We start from the raw sequence: 14,761 nt of genomic DNA on the forward strand, positions 1-14,761 counted from the left end.
GAGTCACTTTTAGGTCTTTACAAGTTCGCTGAAGGAGGATTAGTAAATTCTTAATTACATGATCCTTTCTAGGTCCCTTTGTGAGAAGCCATTTGTTGAGTGTTATAGGTAATTCCATCTGGAAACGTGCCCTTACCTCGGAAAACCACGTATGGGCTAGCTGACATGAATACAATGAATTTAAATCACAGACAAATTAAATAGGTCTATGCTAAATATGAAAGGACACAGTCAGTAAATAATATTTGTGAAAGAATCTACCAGAGAGAGCTTTGCAATAGATTAGATTGTTAAATTGCCAGCAGCGGCCTCTAAACGCATAACGGCATTGTGCGCCATGGCCTGATGTAGACTCCTTCTTCAAGAAGTGCACCTACAGGTAAAGCAATAGAGCACCACAGCACCCGCTGACAAACTACGGCATCACAAGCTCACAGCGACACTCACTAAGCATATGTCTGGGAGGTCATTGTTGGTATGTAAAGTGTAGGTAATTCCACTTGGAAACATAATTCAACGTCACTGAGTTTCTTATGGCTGAGCTGGGGTAAAACAACTAATTAAAACAATGAATAATAGAGATAGGCACGTGTTTGATGAACACATTCACAATTATTAATAGACATATTCATAGAATCCAGTAGATGGAACTCCGGAGCTGAAACAATACTAAAAATAGCAGTCATTGGCCTATATTTGTGCTGTGATGCAGCACACCTCAGGCTCATGTAGTGTCCTCCTGTAGGAATTATGCATCATCAGCTCTGTGACAGGAGCTCCACAGACACTCACCGTCCAATGACGTCTTCCAAGAGTATCGCACATCTGACGTTTCAGATGACTTTCAACGCCAGGTAAGAGCGGGATTATTCATGTAACTTTTTATTTTATAATTTAGTTGTATATTCACATCAAAGGAATAAATGTCAAGATGGGGGAGAACCTATGTGGCCATTTTCATCTGTGCCAAGCCATGCCCCCACGGTACCATATTATAGGCATACAAGACTTATAAAAAGGTGCTTAATCATAAAACGTTTGATTCAAGATTAGTAAATTGAGAAGGCACTCAAATTTTAAAAACTGGAGTCCATCATATAAGCAATGCAGAGGACATGGAGCCAGCCACTGGATACAAACTTTTTTTCTCCAGACAACAGTCACTAGTTCATGTAGAATATATGGATTGCTCTTCAAACATTGCAGAGTGCTGTCGTTCTAGGAGGTCACACAGCAATGAGCTATGAAGGCTACTCAACAGAAACAGGCATGACAAAATCATTTTCACTGGGCATAAAATAATTGAACAGTATGAAAATCTTAAAGTGGGTCACTAAAGAACAAATGGCTTCAGTGAAATCCCTGACCTACTTCTCAGTCAATTCTGACATAGCAACATGTTAAGACATGATAAAATGCCATCCTCCAATTGTAAAGATTTAAGAGGCAAAGCTTAAATTTGAAACATTCTGTCGTCATCTGTAATTCAGCATGTTTACCTTGATAGCTACACGTCCATTGAACTTCTCCATTTCACCGAGCATTGCAGATAGAAGCGATGTCTTTCCACTCCCTACTTGACCGACGACTGCAACCAGAGATCCTCTTGAAATATTTATGTTGATGCTATAGAGATACATATAAATCAATCATAACATTCCAGAGAAACACATTTCTCCCTCTTCTGATGCATTTTAGTCTCTTGCTAGAAAGGACAGGGATAAACATCATATTAAAGAAAATCTATCTGCAACTGAGGGCAATCAATAATTGTCTGTATTTCATTCATGCAAAGAGATGTTGGGAGCCTTCTATCAGCTTTGTTCTGTGTACACAATGGAGGCATATCAAAGGGGAGAAATGGGCAGGAATTAGTTACCAAGAGCGTTTGATCTGGAAAACTATTGTCTCTGGCACTTGAAATTGCTTCAGGTCCATGACAGCGCCTGGTAGATGAAACTGTCCAGAAAATACACAAAGGATGTTAACACGCAATATGGTCTTTTTTTTTTAGGCTTATTCCATTAATTTCTGGAAGGTATTTAAATGGTAAGAATGGGGTGTGGCTTTCGTGGTGAGCTGCAAAGATTGATTGCCAATTGTCTCCAATGAGGCCTGTTCCATCAAAGCTCCTAGTTCACTCTTAAAACTAATGTTCCACCCAAAGGCCCAGTGGATTGATGCAGTTCTCCCTCCTGATCTCGATGCTGGTTCAGACACCTACATTTGATCCCCATACAACAATTTCTTATTAATTTTCTTATAAGATCTTATCAGAATCTTATACGATCTTACATACATCCTACTTCAAACATAAGATTTTATAAGAATGCAATAAATATGTGGTTGTTATATAAGTTCCTATAAAGTTCTTATTGTTTGTCCCAAAAACGAACTAGTTTCTCACAAGTTCTAATATGCTAATTGTAAGATTATTTTAAGTCCCTCAGAGAAATCCACCCCACTGGAGAATTTGCCACTGTCTAATGCCATCTTCAGAGCTGGTATCTACTGACCCAGGCCTTATAGTGATCCTTGGTGGTCAAAACAAGTGGGACCACTGCAAACCGAAAGCATCTGAACTAGTGGCTGTTCTTTTATCCCAGAAATAGTTTGAAGGTACAGGTCAGCGGAGGGCCAAGGTCCAGCTGACACAGGAGTGCCATCTGGGTGTAGCAGATAGCCAACTGAGTACAGATCCACATGAGCTGTGGGTGCTCTGGTGGCAGGCTGGTGTTAGGGGCTTGTGCATCGGCAGAGTAGGCATATGCACAAGAGAAACCAGCATGCTAATGACACCCAAGATGTAAGATCACAGAGGGGCTGTGTGACAGGGCCAAGGAGGTCCTTCAGGGAAACAAGGCCAAGACAGAAGAAGCTGTAACCAATCTTCTGGGCAGTTTGAGTGGGAAGCACAAAAAGTATGACACAAGGATGTAGTTTTTAGGAAAGGTATGTTTATTTACCGTGAAGGCATCAAGAAGCAAGACACAGACAACAGATTCAAATTTGTACTCAAAAGTTTTATTTAACTTACAAGTCAGGGTGGAGTAAGAACTATCTTGCCCTAGGCTAAGGTGGGATTTCCCTGCCTAAAGAAAACTAAGGGTAGTCTGCGTCAGGATGTCCAAATCAAGTAAATGGGCCTCATTACAACTCAGGCGTTAAGGGTTAAGGGCTTTTAGCAGGCGTTAAAATCCATGGTGCTAAACCGCCTTGGTGCTAATTACGGCACCGTAATTTACGGTGCCGTAATTAGCGCCTTCCCCACTCCCATTATGCCCTATGGTGCAAAAATGGGAATGGGGAAGTGTAAATGGGAAATGGGGATTTACCGCCCCACTCACCTTGGAATGGGGCGGTAAATCCGCCATCCACCATGGTGTAAACGTAGTTTACACCATGGTGGTAAAGTTGGTGTACTTACCGCCTGGGTTGTAATGACCCCAAATGTCTTGTGTCCAAAACCTATACTTGCCCTCACAACTAACTATATACAATGTGTAGGGATGTCTGCTTCAAATTAATAGTGTTCAAAAGTTCAAAAGAAAGTATAGAGCGTCTTCTGGCTCTTTGATTATGATCAGATCCCCCTTCCCCAAGTTCAAGACAGCTCACAAAAGACTGGGGTTCCCTTCCCCAAGAGTTCAAATCTTCCAGCTTTACAAAACAACCCAGTTCCTTAGGACACTTCCCAACTCTCTTGTCATTAGTACTCTTCACTGGTTCAAGTCTGTTTCTTGACTTCAAAATCCAATAAGTAGCGGTTGATAAAGGGCCCTGGGTCTAGGCGCAGTTGTCATTTCACATGGTCCACCCATTACAGGTCACACAACCGATACCCCTCCTTATCTACTTTCCTTCAGCAATTGTCCATTGTTTGCCTTGAACATTTAAACTTGTTCCTTTCATCAATGTTATTCTTCCAACACTTTACCGTGGCCTGGTATACCACTATGCACTTTGTTACACCTTGTGTATTCTTCTGGTTCTGGCCAATTCAGGCTGTCCCTTAACCTGCAGTACCTTCAACTATTTTAACTTTGCCCAACCCCTAGCATCTCCTCTCATACCCTTCTTGGGTTTTCCTTGGCTTTGCCAACACTTGTGTCTTGAAGAATTCACTTGTGGTATCTCTACCTTGTGCCACCTTATTTCCATTCCATTCATAAATACTCATAACTTGTTTCTGCTCGCTCTCTAGGCGTTCTGCGGCCGCTGGAGTGTCTCGGCAACCGCAGCTCATGTGCACCCAACAGGGACGGTTGGCAGGCCCTTCAGACCCTCATGTGGCAGAGCGTTGCACTGTCCTGCCTGGCACTGCTCTCAGCTCCCGCTCCTCTGGCTCTCCAGCCAGATTTTCTGCCGCTCGTGTCGGCAACCCGCCTCTGGGTTCCTTTCTGTGCTCTCTCTCATGCTGTGCATCCTGGCTTCTTATACCTACGGGGATTGTCAAAGGTCGACATGTGCGGGTCATTTAGTTCAATTGCCTGACCTTCATGAAACCTGTACATGCCTGGCTATTCCAACGGTATACTTCCATAGTCCTCTTCTTCGTCTCTCAGTACCAAAGTGGTGTTTGGGGAGGTTTGAAAAGGAAGTGTGCATTACTCTGTACTGTTTCCTACTCGTCTTAGTACTTGACTGGTGTGTGTCTGCATTAACAACATAAGGTGAATATGGGTTTCTCTCACCTAAATGCGTATGTGTCCTCCTAGTTGGTCTCTTCCTTGTTCTAGTGTTGAAGTGATAATTCTGGGGGACATTTTGGAAGGAAGAAAAGGGAAAGGGTTAGCAGTAGCCTATGAAGGGATAGAAGGTTCCTTTTGGAAAGGGAATGGGGATACCATGTTTCACGCAAGGATGTCCTCTCCCTACTCCCCAGTGTCATGATTCCTGCCCCTCATGTCCCCAGCCCTCCAAGATGTCAGGCTGGAGCCAGCCCACAATCACCTACATGGCCCTCAAGGACCTCTCCATTCCTCCAAAGACCCACTTGGAGTCAGACTTGGCGCTTGTGGCACCAGACTCAATCACTCCCATAGGATAACATTGGGGATTGGACTTGTAGTGCATTGATGGGGACAAGATAGATGCCCCCACATATTTCGGTTCCCAGAACTGCATGTGCGGTCTAGTCTTTTGGGTGTGGTTCAGCCCAGAGACACCTGGGATACCCAAAGACTATATAAACCACACCCAGGCTGAGAAACATGCTTTGCGTTTTCTGCACCTGCAGCGTGACGCTCACCGTGTTCGGATCGGTCTCCAGTAGGCCTGCATCTTTCTTCTGCGCTCAGCTCCTGCAAGAACAAGAACACCGTTAGGAACAGCCTTGCAGCGCTTCTGCCCATCATTCATCGCTCCTTCTGTTCTGCGGGCATCTTCGGCGGTGTCATTCCCACCCCGGCACGCCGCTTCCTAAGGAAAAGGGAAAAGAACAGAAAAAAGGCATTAGTAAGCATTCTGCAAATCTTCGCTTATTTTTAAATACTGTACGAGCTTCAAACGCTCACCTGAATCCCAGCCGCTCTGGGGGAACTCTGTCTCCGGAACTTCTCATCCATCTGCAAGAGAGAAAAGACACTCCAGGTTAGCATGGAAACATCTAGAGGTGCTGCATACCGCGCTTACCCACCGCATTTGTTCTTCATAACCGGCATCCACGCTGAAAACATTGCGGCACCTAAAAGACACAGAAAAAGAACTCATTTCAATGCAAATACGAAAGGGGTGCATCGCGCTCTCACTCACCTTCAGCGCTACTCATCTCAGCAGCACGCCGCCATGCCCGGACGCCGGCCATTGTCTAAGGAAGGAAAGGAACAAGGTTAGAGAACTGTTTAAAAGACTCATTATACTTACTTACCTGTTGGACTCTTGCCAGTGAAGTAACTAGGCAGCAACGAGCCCGCATCAATCAACGAGCCCCTGCGCTGAAAGCAGGACGGAGAGCACACTATCCAAGAAAACAAGGTGAGCTGTGGATCAAAGGGAAGGGTTGGACCCCGGGGAAGAAGGGGTTCAAGCACACAAAGACAATAGGGAGTTAAACTCTACCAATCCAGTGTTTCAGGCCCAGTCTCCAGTCGAATAGCCTCAAGGGAAGGGTTTGTAAGACGTCAGAACAGGCTGAGTGACGTGCCCGTGGATACCAGGCGAGCGTTACACCCAGGTTCCTTCCACCAAGGTGATCCTCTCTCGCATATCCACCCCTAGGGTCGGGATCCAAAAGCGAAGGCCTTTTCCTGACCACTTGAGAGGAGGATTTTGGGGGTAAAGAAGTGAGAACGCCCTCAGGTTCCTCACATTACATAACAAAATAGAAGATGGTTTCTTCACTATAGTCTCCTGAGCAAAGGAAAGGTCTCTTACAAAATTCTTGACTCCAATGTGCAGTTGAACACCCTCTGCTTTGTCTCTTCAGGTTGCATTTTCTGGGGGGGGGGGGGGTTCCTGAACCCATTGCCCAATAGTCGGTAGCAAGGGCCATTCAGGCCAAGACATCACAAGCTTGACAAATCCTTAAAGTCTTTCTCTTCTAGAATTTGTAGGTAAACGTGAATCTTTTGAGCAGTGCTCCGTACTCACAGGATTCTAGGGCCAGGCTTGTGGAGCATCTGGTACCTGGCGACCTCCCTGTTCAAGGGTACTGCTTTCCAGAACACTGAACTCCAGGCTTCCATCCCTGCCTCCATCTCCCTCAGTAAGGTTGCAACTCATTCCTCCTCCCACCTCTAGTGTCTGATATGAACCATCCTGGTAAGCAATAACCTCCCTGGTTTCTCTTGCTTCCCTCACCTCCTCGAGTCTTGCAAATATCTCCCCCTCTAGCTTTCCTCCATCCTCCTCCCTAGATAGCAAGGGTTTTCTCCCTCTTACAATTCATCTAGCCCCCCCCTACAGATGATAAATACATTGTTCCAAACTCCTCAGTATATGTTTATCCAGAAGATAACTCTCTCTCGCCAACAGCCTCAGTAGAACTTTCTCCAGATGGTAACTCTGCTCCTCCAATTTAACGTTCTCCCGGATCTACTCTCAATGGACTGCTTGCTCACAATCTGCTCCAAACAGCTCTCCCTGCTCCATCTCAAACATCACATACTTTTTGACAGAGCAAGCAGGCTTTTATAGTCTGTCACCCCCTCTCCCTGGGTGGTGCATAGGAGCCCGGAGTGCACCTGTTTAGTGTGGGTTGGACTGGACTGTGACTGAGTCCTTTTCTTGTAGTCATTTGGGCTGAAAGTGAGTTGGCCTGAGTTTACAAGGTCTGGCACCATTTTGGATTTTAAATCTATCTATCTATCTATTTGCACTTTTGTATGGCGGCACTAACCCGTAACCTCAGGGCCAATGTGCTTTGGACATATGTGGGCTCTCCTTCCCACCCCCTTTGGAGTCCTTCTGACATTGCACATTGTGAACTCGGTCCCTCTGATTTCCCAGCGTGTAAATCAAAATTCAGAAAAACCTTTAGTAAGCAAATTAAGCTATTTGGTGTTCATGTAATGCTTTCATCATGGTATAATAACGAGTTACTCACCATAGTGACTAAAGTACTCCTAGTCCATAGTCCCCTTTCTTCCATATTGTATGGGTGTCCCAGTACAGGGATGGGACGGGTACCATTTGGCCTCATAAGAAATGCTTCCCCTTTAAATTTAGAGTATGCTAGGGCGCGGCCGCAGGGCTAACCATGCCCCGCTACCCCCGCCCACAGGCGCCTCAGCTTAGTCCCCTTTGTAGCATCGGACCTGAAACGATTTGTATATTAGCTAGTAGGAGAAGGAGGTGGGTCATATGGAGGTAAGGGGACTATTGGCTAGGATTAGTTTAGTCACTACGGGAAGTAACTTGTTATTACTCCTACGTCTGTCCCCTTTCCTCCATACTGTCTGGGTGATTCCAATGCACCATTGCTTTAGGATTAGAGAACAGGTTTTTAAGCACTGCCTGGTCAAACGCGGCTTCCGACGTCACACTAGTCTCAAGGCAGTAATGCTTGCAGAATGCTGATGGGGATGCCAATGTGGCAGCTCTACTGATCAAATCCCATGGTAGATGCTTTTGAAATGCCACAGCTGTGGCCTTGGCTCTGACATCGTGCATGTGCATGACTCATGGCAGCTGTTTTTCCTGAAGTTTGTATGACTCGGAAATGGCAACCACCATCCATCTAGCTATATAGGACATGGAAGCTTGTAATCATAGAGAAGACCCCCAAAAAGTGTTAAACAGCATGTCATATTTTCTGAGAGTCTTGGTCTTGTCTAAATAAAATTTCAGAACTCTGCACACATTTGGGCAATGCAAAATTCTATCCGCATCGGAGACAGGGTCAGGAAAAGAGGCTGGAAGTACTATTTCATGGTTTAAATGGAAAGCAGAGACAACCTTGTGTAAGAAATGTGGGTGGGTTCGAAGAACCACCTTATCTTTATGAAAAACAGTGAAAGGTTAATTGGCAGCTAATGCCTGAATTGCGCTTATCTGCGAGCTGACCTCAGGTCTACTAACAAGGTTGTTTGCCAGGTTACAAACTTAATGTTGAACAGCGTCATTGGTTTGAATGGTTTGTGCGTCACTGCCGCTATTACCACATTCAGATCCCAAAACGGGTGAGGACAAGGAACTGAAGGGTACATTTTAGTAAGACCTCATAGATGTCTTTACTATTGAACTAGCTGAAGACAGAAGCAGCTGGTCAGAGTTCTGTATGCTCCTGTGGCTGCTAAGTAAGTTCTAAATATTGCTACCTGCCCACCTGAATGAGCAAGGTGTGAGGAAAAGGACAACACATTGTCTAATGAATAATTTAATGGGTCAATATTATTATTATCTTTAGCCCAGAAGCATATACTGACAAGACTGAAGTGCTTTTCTTCTCTCCCAACACTCTCTCACCTCCCCCCACCTTCATCCTCTTTCCCCCTTCCAATCTCCCCATCTCGATCCATGCCCGCAATCTTGGCCTCCATATCGACTCCTCTCTCTCCTTCCTTCTCCAACCATATCTCTCTAACCTCTCGTGCCTGTCGACACCACCTCTTCAACATCCGCAAGATCCGCTCCTCTCTCACCTTTCACACTTCTAAACTCCTAATCTCCTCCCTTATTTTCTCCCGTCTCTTCTACTGCTCCTCTCTTCTCTTTGGACTCCCTGTCTCTCACCTGACTCCCCTAAAATCGATCTACCACTCCTCTAATCGTACTCTGTGTCATCTTGGCCCTCCCGACTCTATTACTACCTCACTCTCTCAACTTGGCTGGCTTCCCTTCCTCTCACAATTGAAATTTCAATTCCTCTGCCTGGTCTACAAATCCCTCCATGACCTCGCCCTCCTATCTTTCTTCCCTCCTCTCATTTTACTCTCTCCCGCTCTCTCCGCTCTGCTGATCTCTACCTTCTCACCGTACCCCCAGCCCCTTGTGCCTCCTCACGCTTCCGCTCCGTCAAACTCTTGGCCCCTCTCCACTGGAACTCCCTACCTCTCTCTTGTCCTCTCCACCCCCACCCTACTCATCTTTCCGCTCCTCACTGAAAGCCCTTCTTCTCCACCCGCCCGACTCTCCTAACCTACCTCTCTCCCCCCTCAAACCCCTGCCCTCACTTCCCTTCCCCTCCCTCCTTCCCCTTCCTCCCGATGACCTCATATTGGATACTGTAACCACCAGGGGGCGTAGGAGATGACTTGGGGGCTCCCCTTCCCCTCCCTCCTTCCCCTCCCTCCCACTCCTGCTGACCTCAAATCAGACATTGACACCCCCTTCACCTACCTCCTCTCCCCTCCCCCTCTCTTCCTCTCCTTTTGAGTAAATTGTTCTACATACTGTACCACTGGTTTGTTTCATGTTCGTAAATATGCTTCTTTCATTATTGTACCTTGTTGTTATTCTGTAAAGCGCTTTGGACTAAAGCACTATATAAACTCAATAAACAAACATAATCTCTACCATTTGCTCTTGTGTTGTGCCCTAGTAGATTGTTTTCTGGCTTGCTGACTTTTGTGCAAATTATGTTCAGATAGCCCTATGTGACCTAAGGTTATCTCCCGAGGAACAAAGCGCTGAAGGCTAACTTGTCCGGAGTCGGATGCAATACCGGACCATTTTGTTGCATTAGCAGGGGACACTTCTCCGCTCATAACAGCATCGCTTCATATCGTGTTTGCAAAGGACTTTCTGTATTGGTGGAGTCGGGCGGAAACGTGTAACATTTCATACCGCTCCAGGGAATGTAGGATGCATCTTCCAGAGACCTCACACCATGTCCTGACGGCGAGGCGTCTAGGGGGCACACATAATTCTCTTGGATCGCGAACAAGTCTACTTCTGGATGACCCCAGGATTGGAAGACCCTGTTGAGAACTGAACGATTGAGCAACCACTCATAGGAAGTGGAGCCCAGTCTGCTGAGCCTGTACGCCTCCGTGTTCTGTTCACCCGGCAGGTTCAAATCGTGCAGGTGAATGCTTTTGCGCACTGCCCAGTTCCACGTATCCAAGTGAGAGGGGACCTGGTTCCACCTTGCTTGTTCATGTAATACCATCTTTGTAGAGCTGGCCATCCTGAATAGGATTTCCCTGTTGGTTAAGAGGAGTTAGAATGCTATTAGGGCTAGAGAAAATGCTAAAAGTTTCAGATAATTCACGTGGAACTTCTTCTGTTGGACATTCTATATCCATGAGTGGAGTACCTGTCCAGGGGTGCACCCCAGCCCTCCAGGGAAGTATCGGTAGTGACTACTACTGCATGCTGGACTTGACAGAAGGGAGCTCCTTTCATCACATTGCACTGCAGCTTCCACCATAGCAGGTCTTGTAGTCTAGAGGGGGGATGGAGACCTTGTCTGACTGACTCCCAGACTCTAGATCCCAGGACCTGGCTAACTGCATTTGAATTGCTCTCATCTTTAGTCTGGCCAGTGGGACTGTGAGGACACAAGAGGCTACTAGTCCTAGAAGATGCTGATAAGCTGATGTTGACTACTGCTGATAAAGTGAGCAACTGCTCCCACAATATCGTTGAACCTGTCCTGGGTGGGAAACATGCTGCTGGATACTGTGTCCCACCTTATCCCCAGAAACACCAAATTCTGAATAGAGGTTAATTAAGATTTCTTGAGATAGATGAAAACCTATAAATCGCATACTATCTGAATCAGTCTGCAACAAGACACTGTTCCCTCCCCTTGCGGATTGGCTGGAGTGAGCCAGTCGTCCAGTTAAGGATTGATGTGGTGTCCCTTCACCCTGAGGACAACAGCAACTGAGAGCTTTATTTTTGTGAATACCCGTAGAGCTGCATTTAGTCTAAATGGGAGCACCTTGTATTTGAAGTGGTAACACATTACTGTAAAACGTAACATCTGTCTGTGCGGTAGCCAAGTAGGGATGTGCAAGTATGAGTCCTTCAGGTCCACGGAGTCCTTCAGGTCTCCCAAGCAGAGTGCCTCGGCTATGTGAACCAGAGTAACCATCTTGAACATTTCTATTGGGAGGAACAAGTTTAGGTAGGACAGGTCTAGCACTACTATCAGGCCAGCCTGATTTTTCTTGCGAATCGCAACGATTCTGGAGTAGTAACCTCAACCTCCTCCTTCTGCGGAACCTTCTACACTGCCTGATTGTGGACTAGTTTGACTATTTCTTGCAGCAGAGCTGGTGATCTGATTTGAAGGAGGCGTGGGGATTGAGGAAGGTGGGTAGGAAGAGGGAGCCGAAAACCTAAAGAAACTACTGACCTGAGCCATGGGTCTTGAAAGAGGTGATGCCAAACTACTACATGCCGGGCTTTCCTGGTGTTACGCTCACCTGGTTCCCACAGAGGCGTCGATCGGAACTGGACAGCTGCGGTCTCCACCAATGTGACGCGTAGGGCCAAGATGACGGACTGGACTGGCCCACCTAGCTTTGTTTGCTTGGCCCATAGGAATATTCTTCTGCAAATGGAGAAAGGGAATTAACCACCCGTGGAATTGAGTGTAAATCCCCCCACCCCTGCTGTTCTCCCCACAGATTGCCTTTGATGTCCCCTCTTATAGTCTCACCTGATGAGTTGAAAAGATGAGCTCTCCATCCTGCATTGAGCGCAGGGGTGCGTTGATAACCAGTTGCTTCACTGGCTCGAAGGAATTGGTGAGTTCCAGAACAATATTGACTCTGAGATTCCCAGCAAGACGCCGTAAGTATAAAGTTCGTAAGAGTTCAAATGCCTGACTTTCACTCTTGTCCGATTCCTTGCAGGTTGCAGCTTCACCCTAATGAAGAGTTCCTCGTGGCAACCGGTGGTATTCTGGTAAGGATTTGTATTTTCCAACACAGTTCGATAAAATAATGTCAATATGTAACCTGTTGCTTTCTCCCTTATTCAGGCACTGAGAGAAAGTATGAAGTCTTGGGGAATAATACCTCCGGTGGTAAAATCAGGTAAGTCTATTGTGGTGAGGAGGGTTCCCCTTGTTAGTCCCTTTGTTTCACCTTGCTGTCCTTTTGTTTCCCCTTAGGGCGGCCCCTAAGGGGAAACAAAAGGACAGCAAGGTGAAACATGGTTCGGCGAAGATGCAGTGGAAGCTGCGCCGACCCGTGAAGAGGAATAGTACCCCCGGTGGTAAAATCAGGTAAGTCTATGGGGGGGTAACTAATATTCCTCTGTGTATTCCCTTGGCTCACCTTGCTGTTCTGGTCTTCTCTTTAGGTGCCGGAGTGCGGCGGGAACATGCAGGAGGATGCGGTGGAATGTGAAGATGCTGTGAAGGCCTGTGAGTTCAGCGCGGCGCTGCAGCAGGCGAGGCGACGCGCATAAAATAACTTCTTCCTTCTAGCTCGAAGGCGCGATGGATCGGGAATTCAGGTAAGGATTAAAGGTATTGCTCTTGTTCTAACCTTTTCTCCTTCTTTCTCCCTTTTTCTAGGAGCTCCAAACTCGAGGCGGGCGTGGCAGAAGGCTAGATGCAGACCCGCAGGCACGGTGAGCGTTACGCTGCTGGATGCAGAATAATGCGAAGCGTGTGCTGCTCTTCGGGCGTGGTTTAAATAGCCTCCAAAGTAGTCCCAGGTAAGTATTCCTCCCCAGCCCCGCCCGATTAAAAAATAGTCCCTAAGTAAAGTAGTCCCTTCCAAGCCTCTTTTGGCTTGGAGCTCTTGCAGCATGGTCTGCATCAGGTAAGTTTGCAGCATGGTCTGCATCAGGTAAGTTTTAATCTATGAGCCTGGCGCCTATGGCGCCATGACTGACTCTCCATATGAGCCTGGCGCCATAGGCGCCCGGACTGGACCCAAATAGCCCCTAGCAGGGGTTGTTGGGCTTGCTTAGGATAACTTGATGCCTGCTTCCGGGGTTGCTGGACGAGGTCTGGGTCCCCGGCGGTAGGCATCATGACACCTGGCCCCCACAGATGTATTGTAGACCGAGATGCGTGCCTAATTGTTTTTTAGGTGCTGCGGCTTGTGAAGAAGAGGGGAGTTAGAAAAAGCCATTGGTTGCCATGCGTTACTGCTTCCTGGAGTGGGGATTGGGCAAATGGCCTGGTTGCCTGCCCTTTCTATCATGGAAGCCCCTGAATCTTCCAAACCCTCTAAAGGCATGGGGTCTATGCTCGGACCTTTGTTGGGATGCAGCAAACAGTTTTTTGGCTGGTTTTGATAAGATCGCTAAGAATTTTGCTGTCTGAGAGCTTGTCTTTTTCTTGGTGAGCTCATCAGTTGAGAAATGGCATGTCAGGTTTCTCTCTCAGCACTAGTGGTATATACAAGTCTATTAAACTGTGCAATAATGGCCAATCAGGCTGATGACATTCATCAGTGATAAAGGTCCCCATTCTATTTCTCCGTCAGGGTAGCATAAAGTCAGCCCATCGTAACGCAGGAACACAGTTGAGCGCAATTTAGACTTGGAGAGAGAAGACAAAATGAAAAAACGAGCATGCACTCCTGCACATCGAATCCATAATTCAATAGTGGAGCGGACAGGTAATATGTTAAAAAACAAAAATTGGAAATATCACACATAGGCATTGATATATGGAGGTTTGCACTGTTTTAGATCCGAATTCCTGGCACAAAGTTCATGCATGATTACAGAGTCTATCAGTATCACAAACCAGCTGAGGGTATTTCAAGATCTATCAGGATATTCCACGAAATAGTGTGGTCGACAGAATCCAATGCTGCTATAGAATCAACAAAAACCAGGGGAAATAATCACATGCTTAGTGATGAATAAATGTAAAAGAAAAGTCTGATCAATTGTATTTATACCGCTTCTAAAGCCTGCCTGGAGATCTGAAATAAGGTTATTTTCTGTCATGCAGTTCTCCAAATGGCACAGTACCATTTTACTGTAAACCTTAGAAAGACTATCAATTAGAATGATTGGTCTATAGTTCCCTGAGGATTGTTTATCCCTTTTCTTGTATATGGGAACTATCTCTGAGTTCCAGCTAGAAGGAACATAATCTAATTTGTTTTGTAAAGGTCTATTGCCTCCAGGGGCTTTGCCATTTTTTTGAGAACTTAATGCCTTGCAGGTTTCAGTAATCATAAGTACGAGAGGAAACCAAATGGCAACTTGCCAGGTTACGGAAGGAGTTACCAGCTCGAGTTGGGCCACATGCAAAGAGCTAAAATGGGAATACCAAATATCCACTCTAATGTATGATTCTACTTAGCTGTTAGTCTTAGAGACGGTTAGGAGATCAGAAACAATGTTCCAGAAGGAGCAGGAATAATTTTTCCCAGATGCGTTTTTAAAAGTTCCC

At 46.2% G+C, this 14,761-nt stretch overlaps 1 protein-coding gene across 2 annotated transcripts in view; it reads right to left on the reverse strand.

Moving 5' to 3' along the window:
• Positions 1-14,761, reverse strand: part of LOC138569274 (multidrug resistance-associated protein 1-like) — a 1,459,677-nt gene that overhangs the window by 692,851 nt on the left and 752,065 nt on the right. For both annotated transcript variants that reach the window (XM_069647112.1, XM_069647111.1), the window contains exon 16: positions 1,500-1,626. In XM_069647112.1, coding sequence (XP_069503213.1) covers positions 1,500-1,626 — 127 coding nt within the window. The remainder of the gene's footprint in view (positions 1-1,499; positions 1,627-14,761) is intronic.

This window comes from Ambystoma mexicanum, chromosome 2q (genome assembly GCF_040938575.1).
Source record: "Ambystoma mexicanum isolate Mex_15411 chromosome 2q, UKY_AmexF1_1, whole genome shotgun sequence".
In the NCBI taxonomy this organism is placed as follows: Eukaryota; Metazoa; Chordata; class Amphibia; order Caudata; family Ambystomatidae; genus Ambystoma; species Ambystoma mexicanum.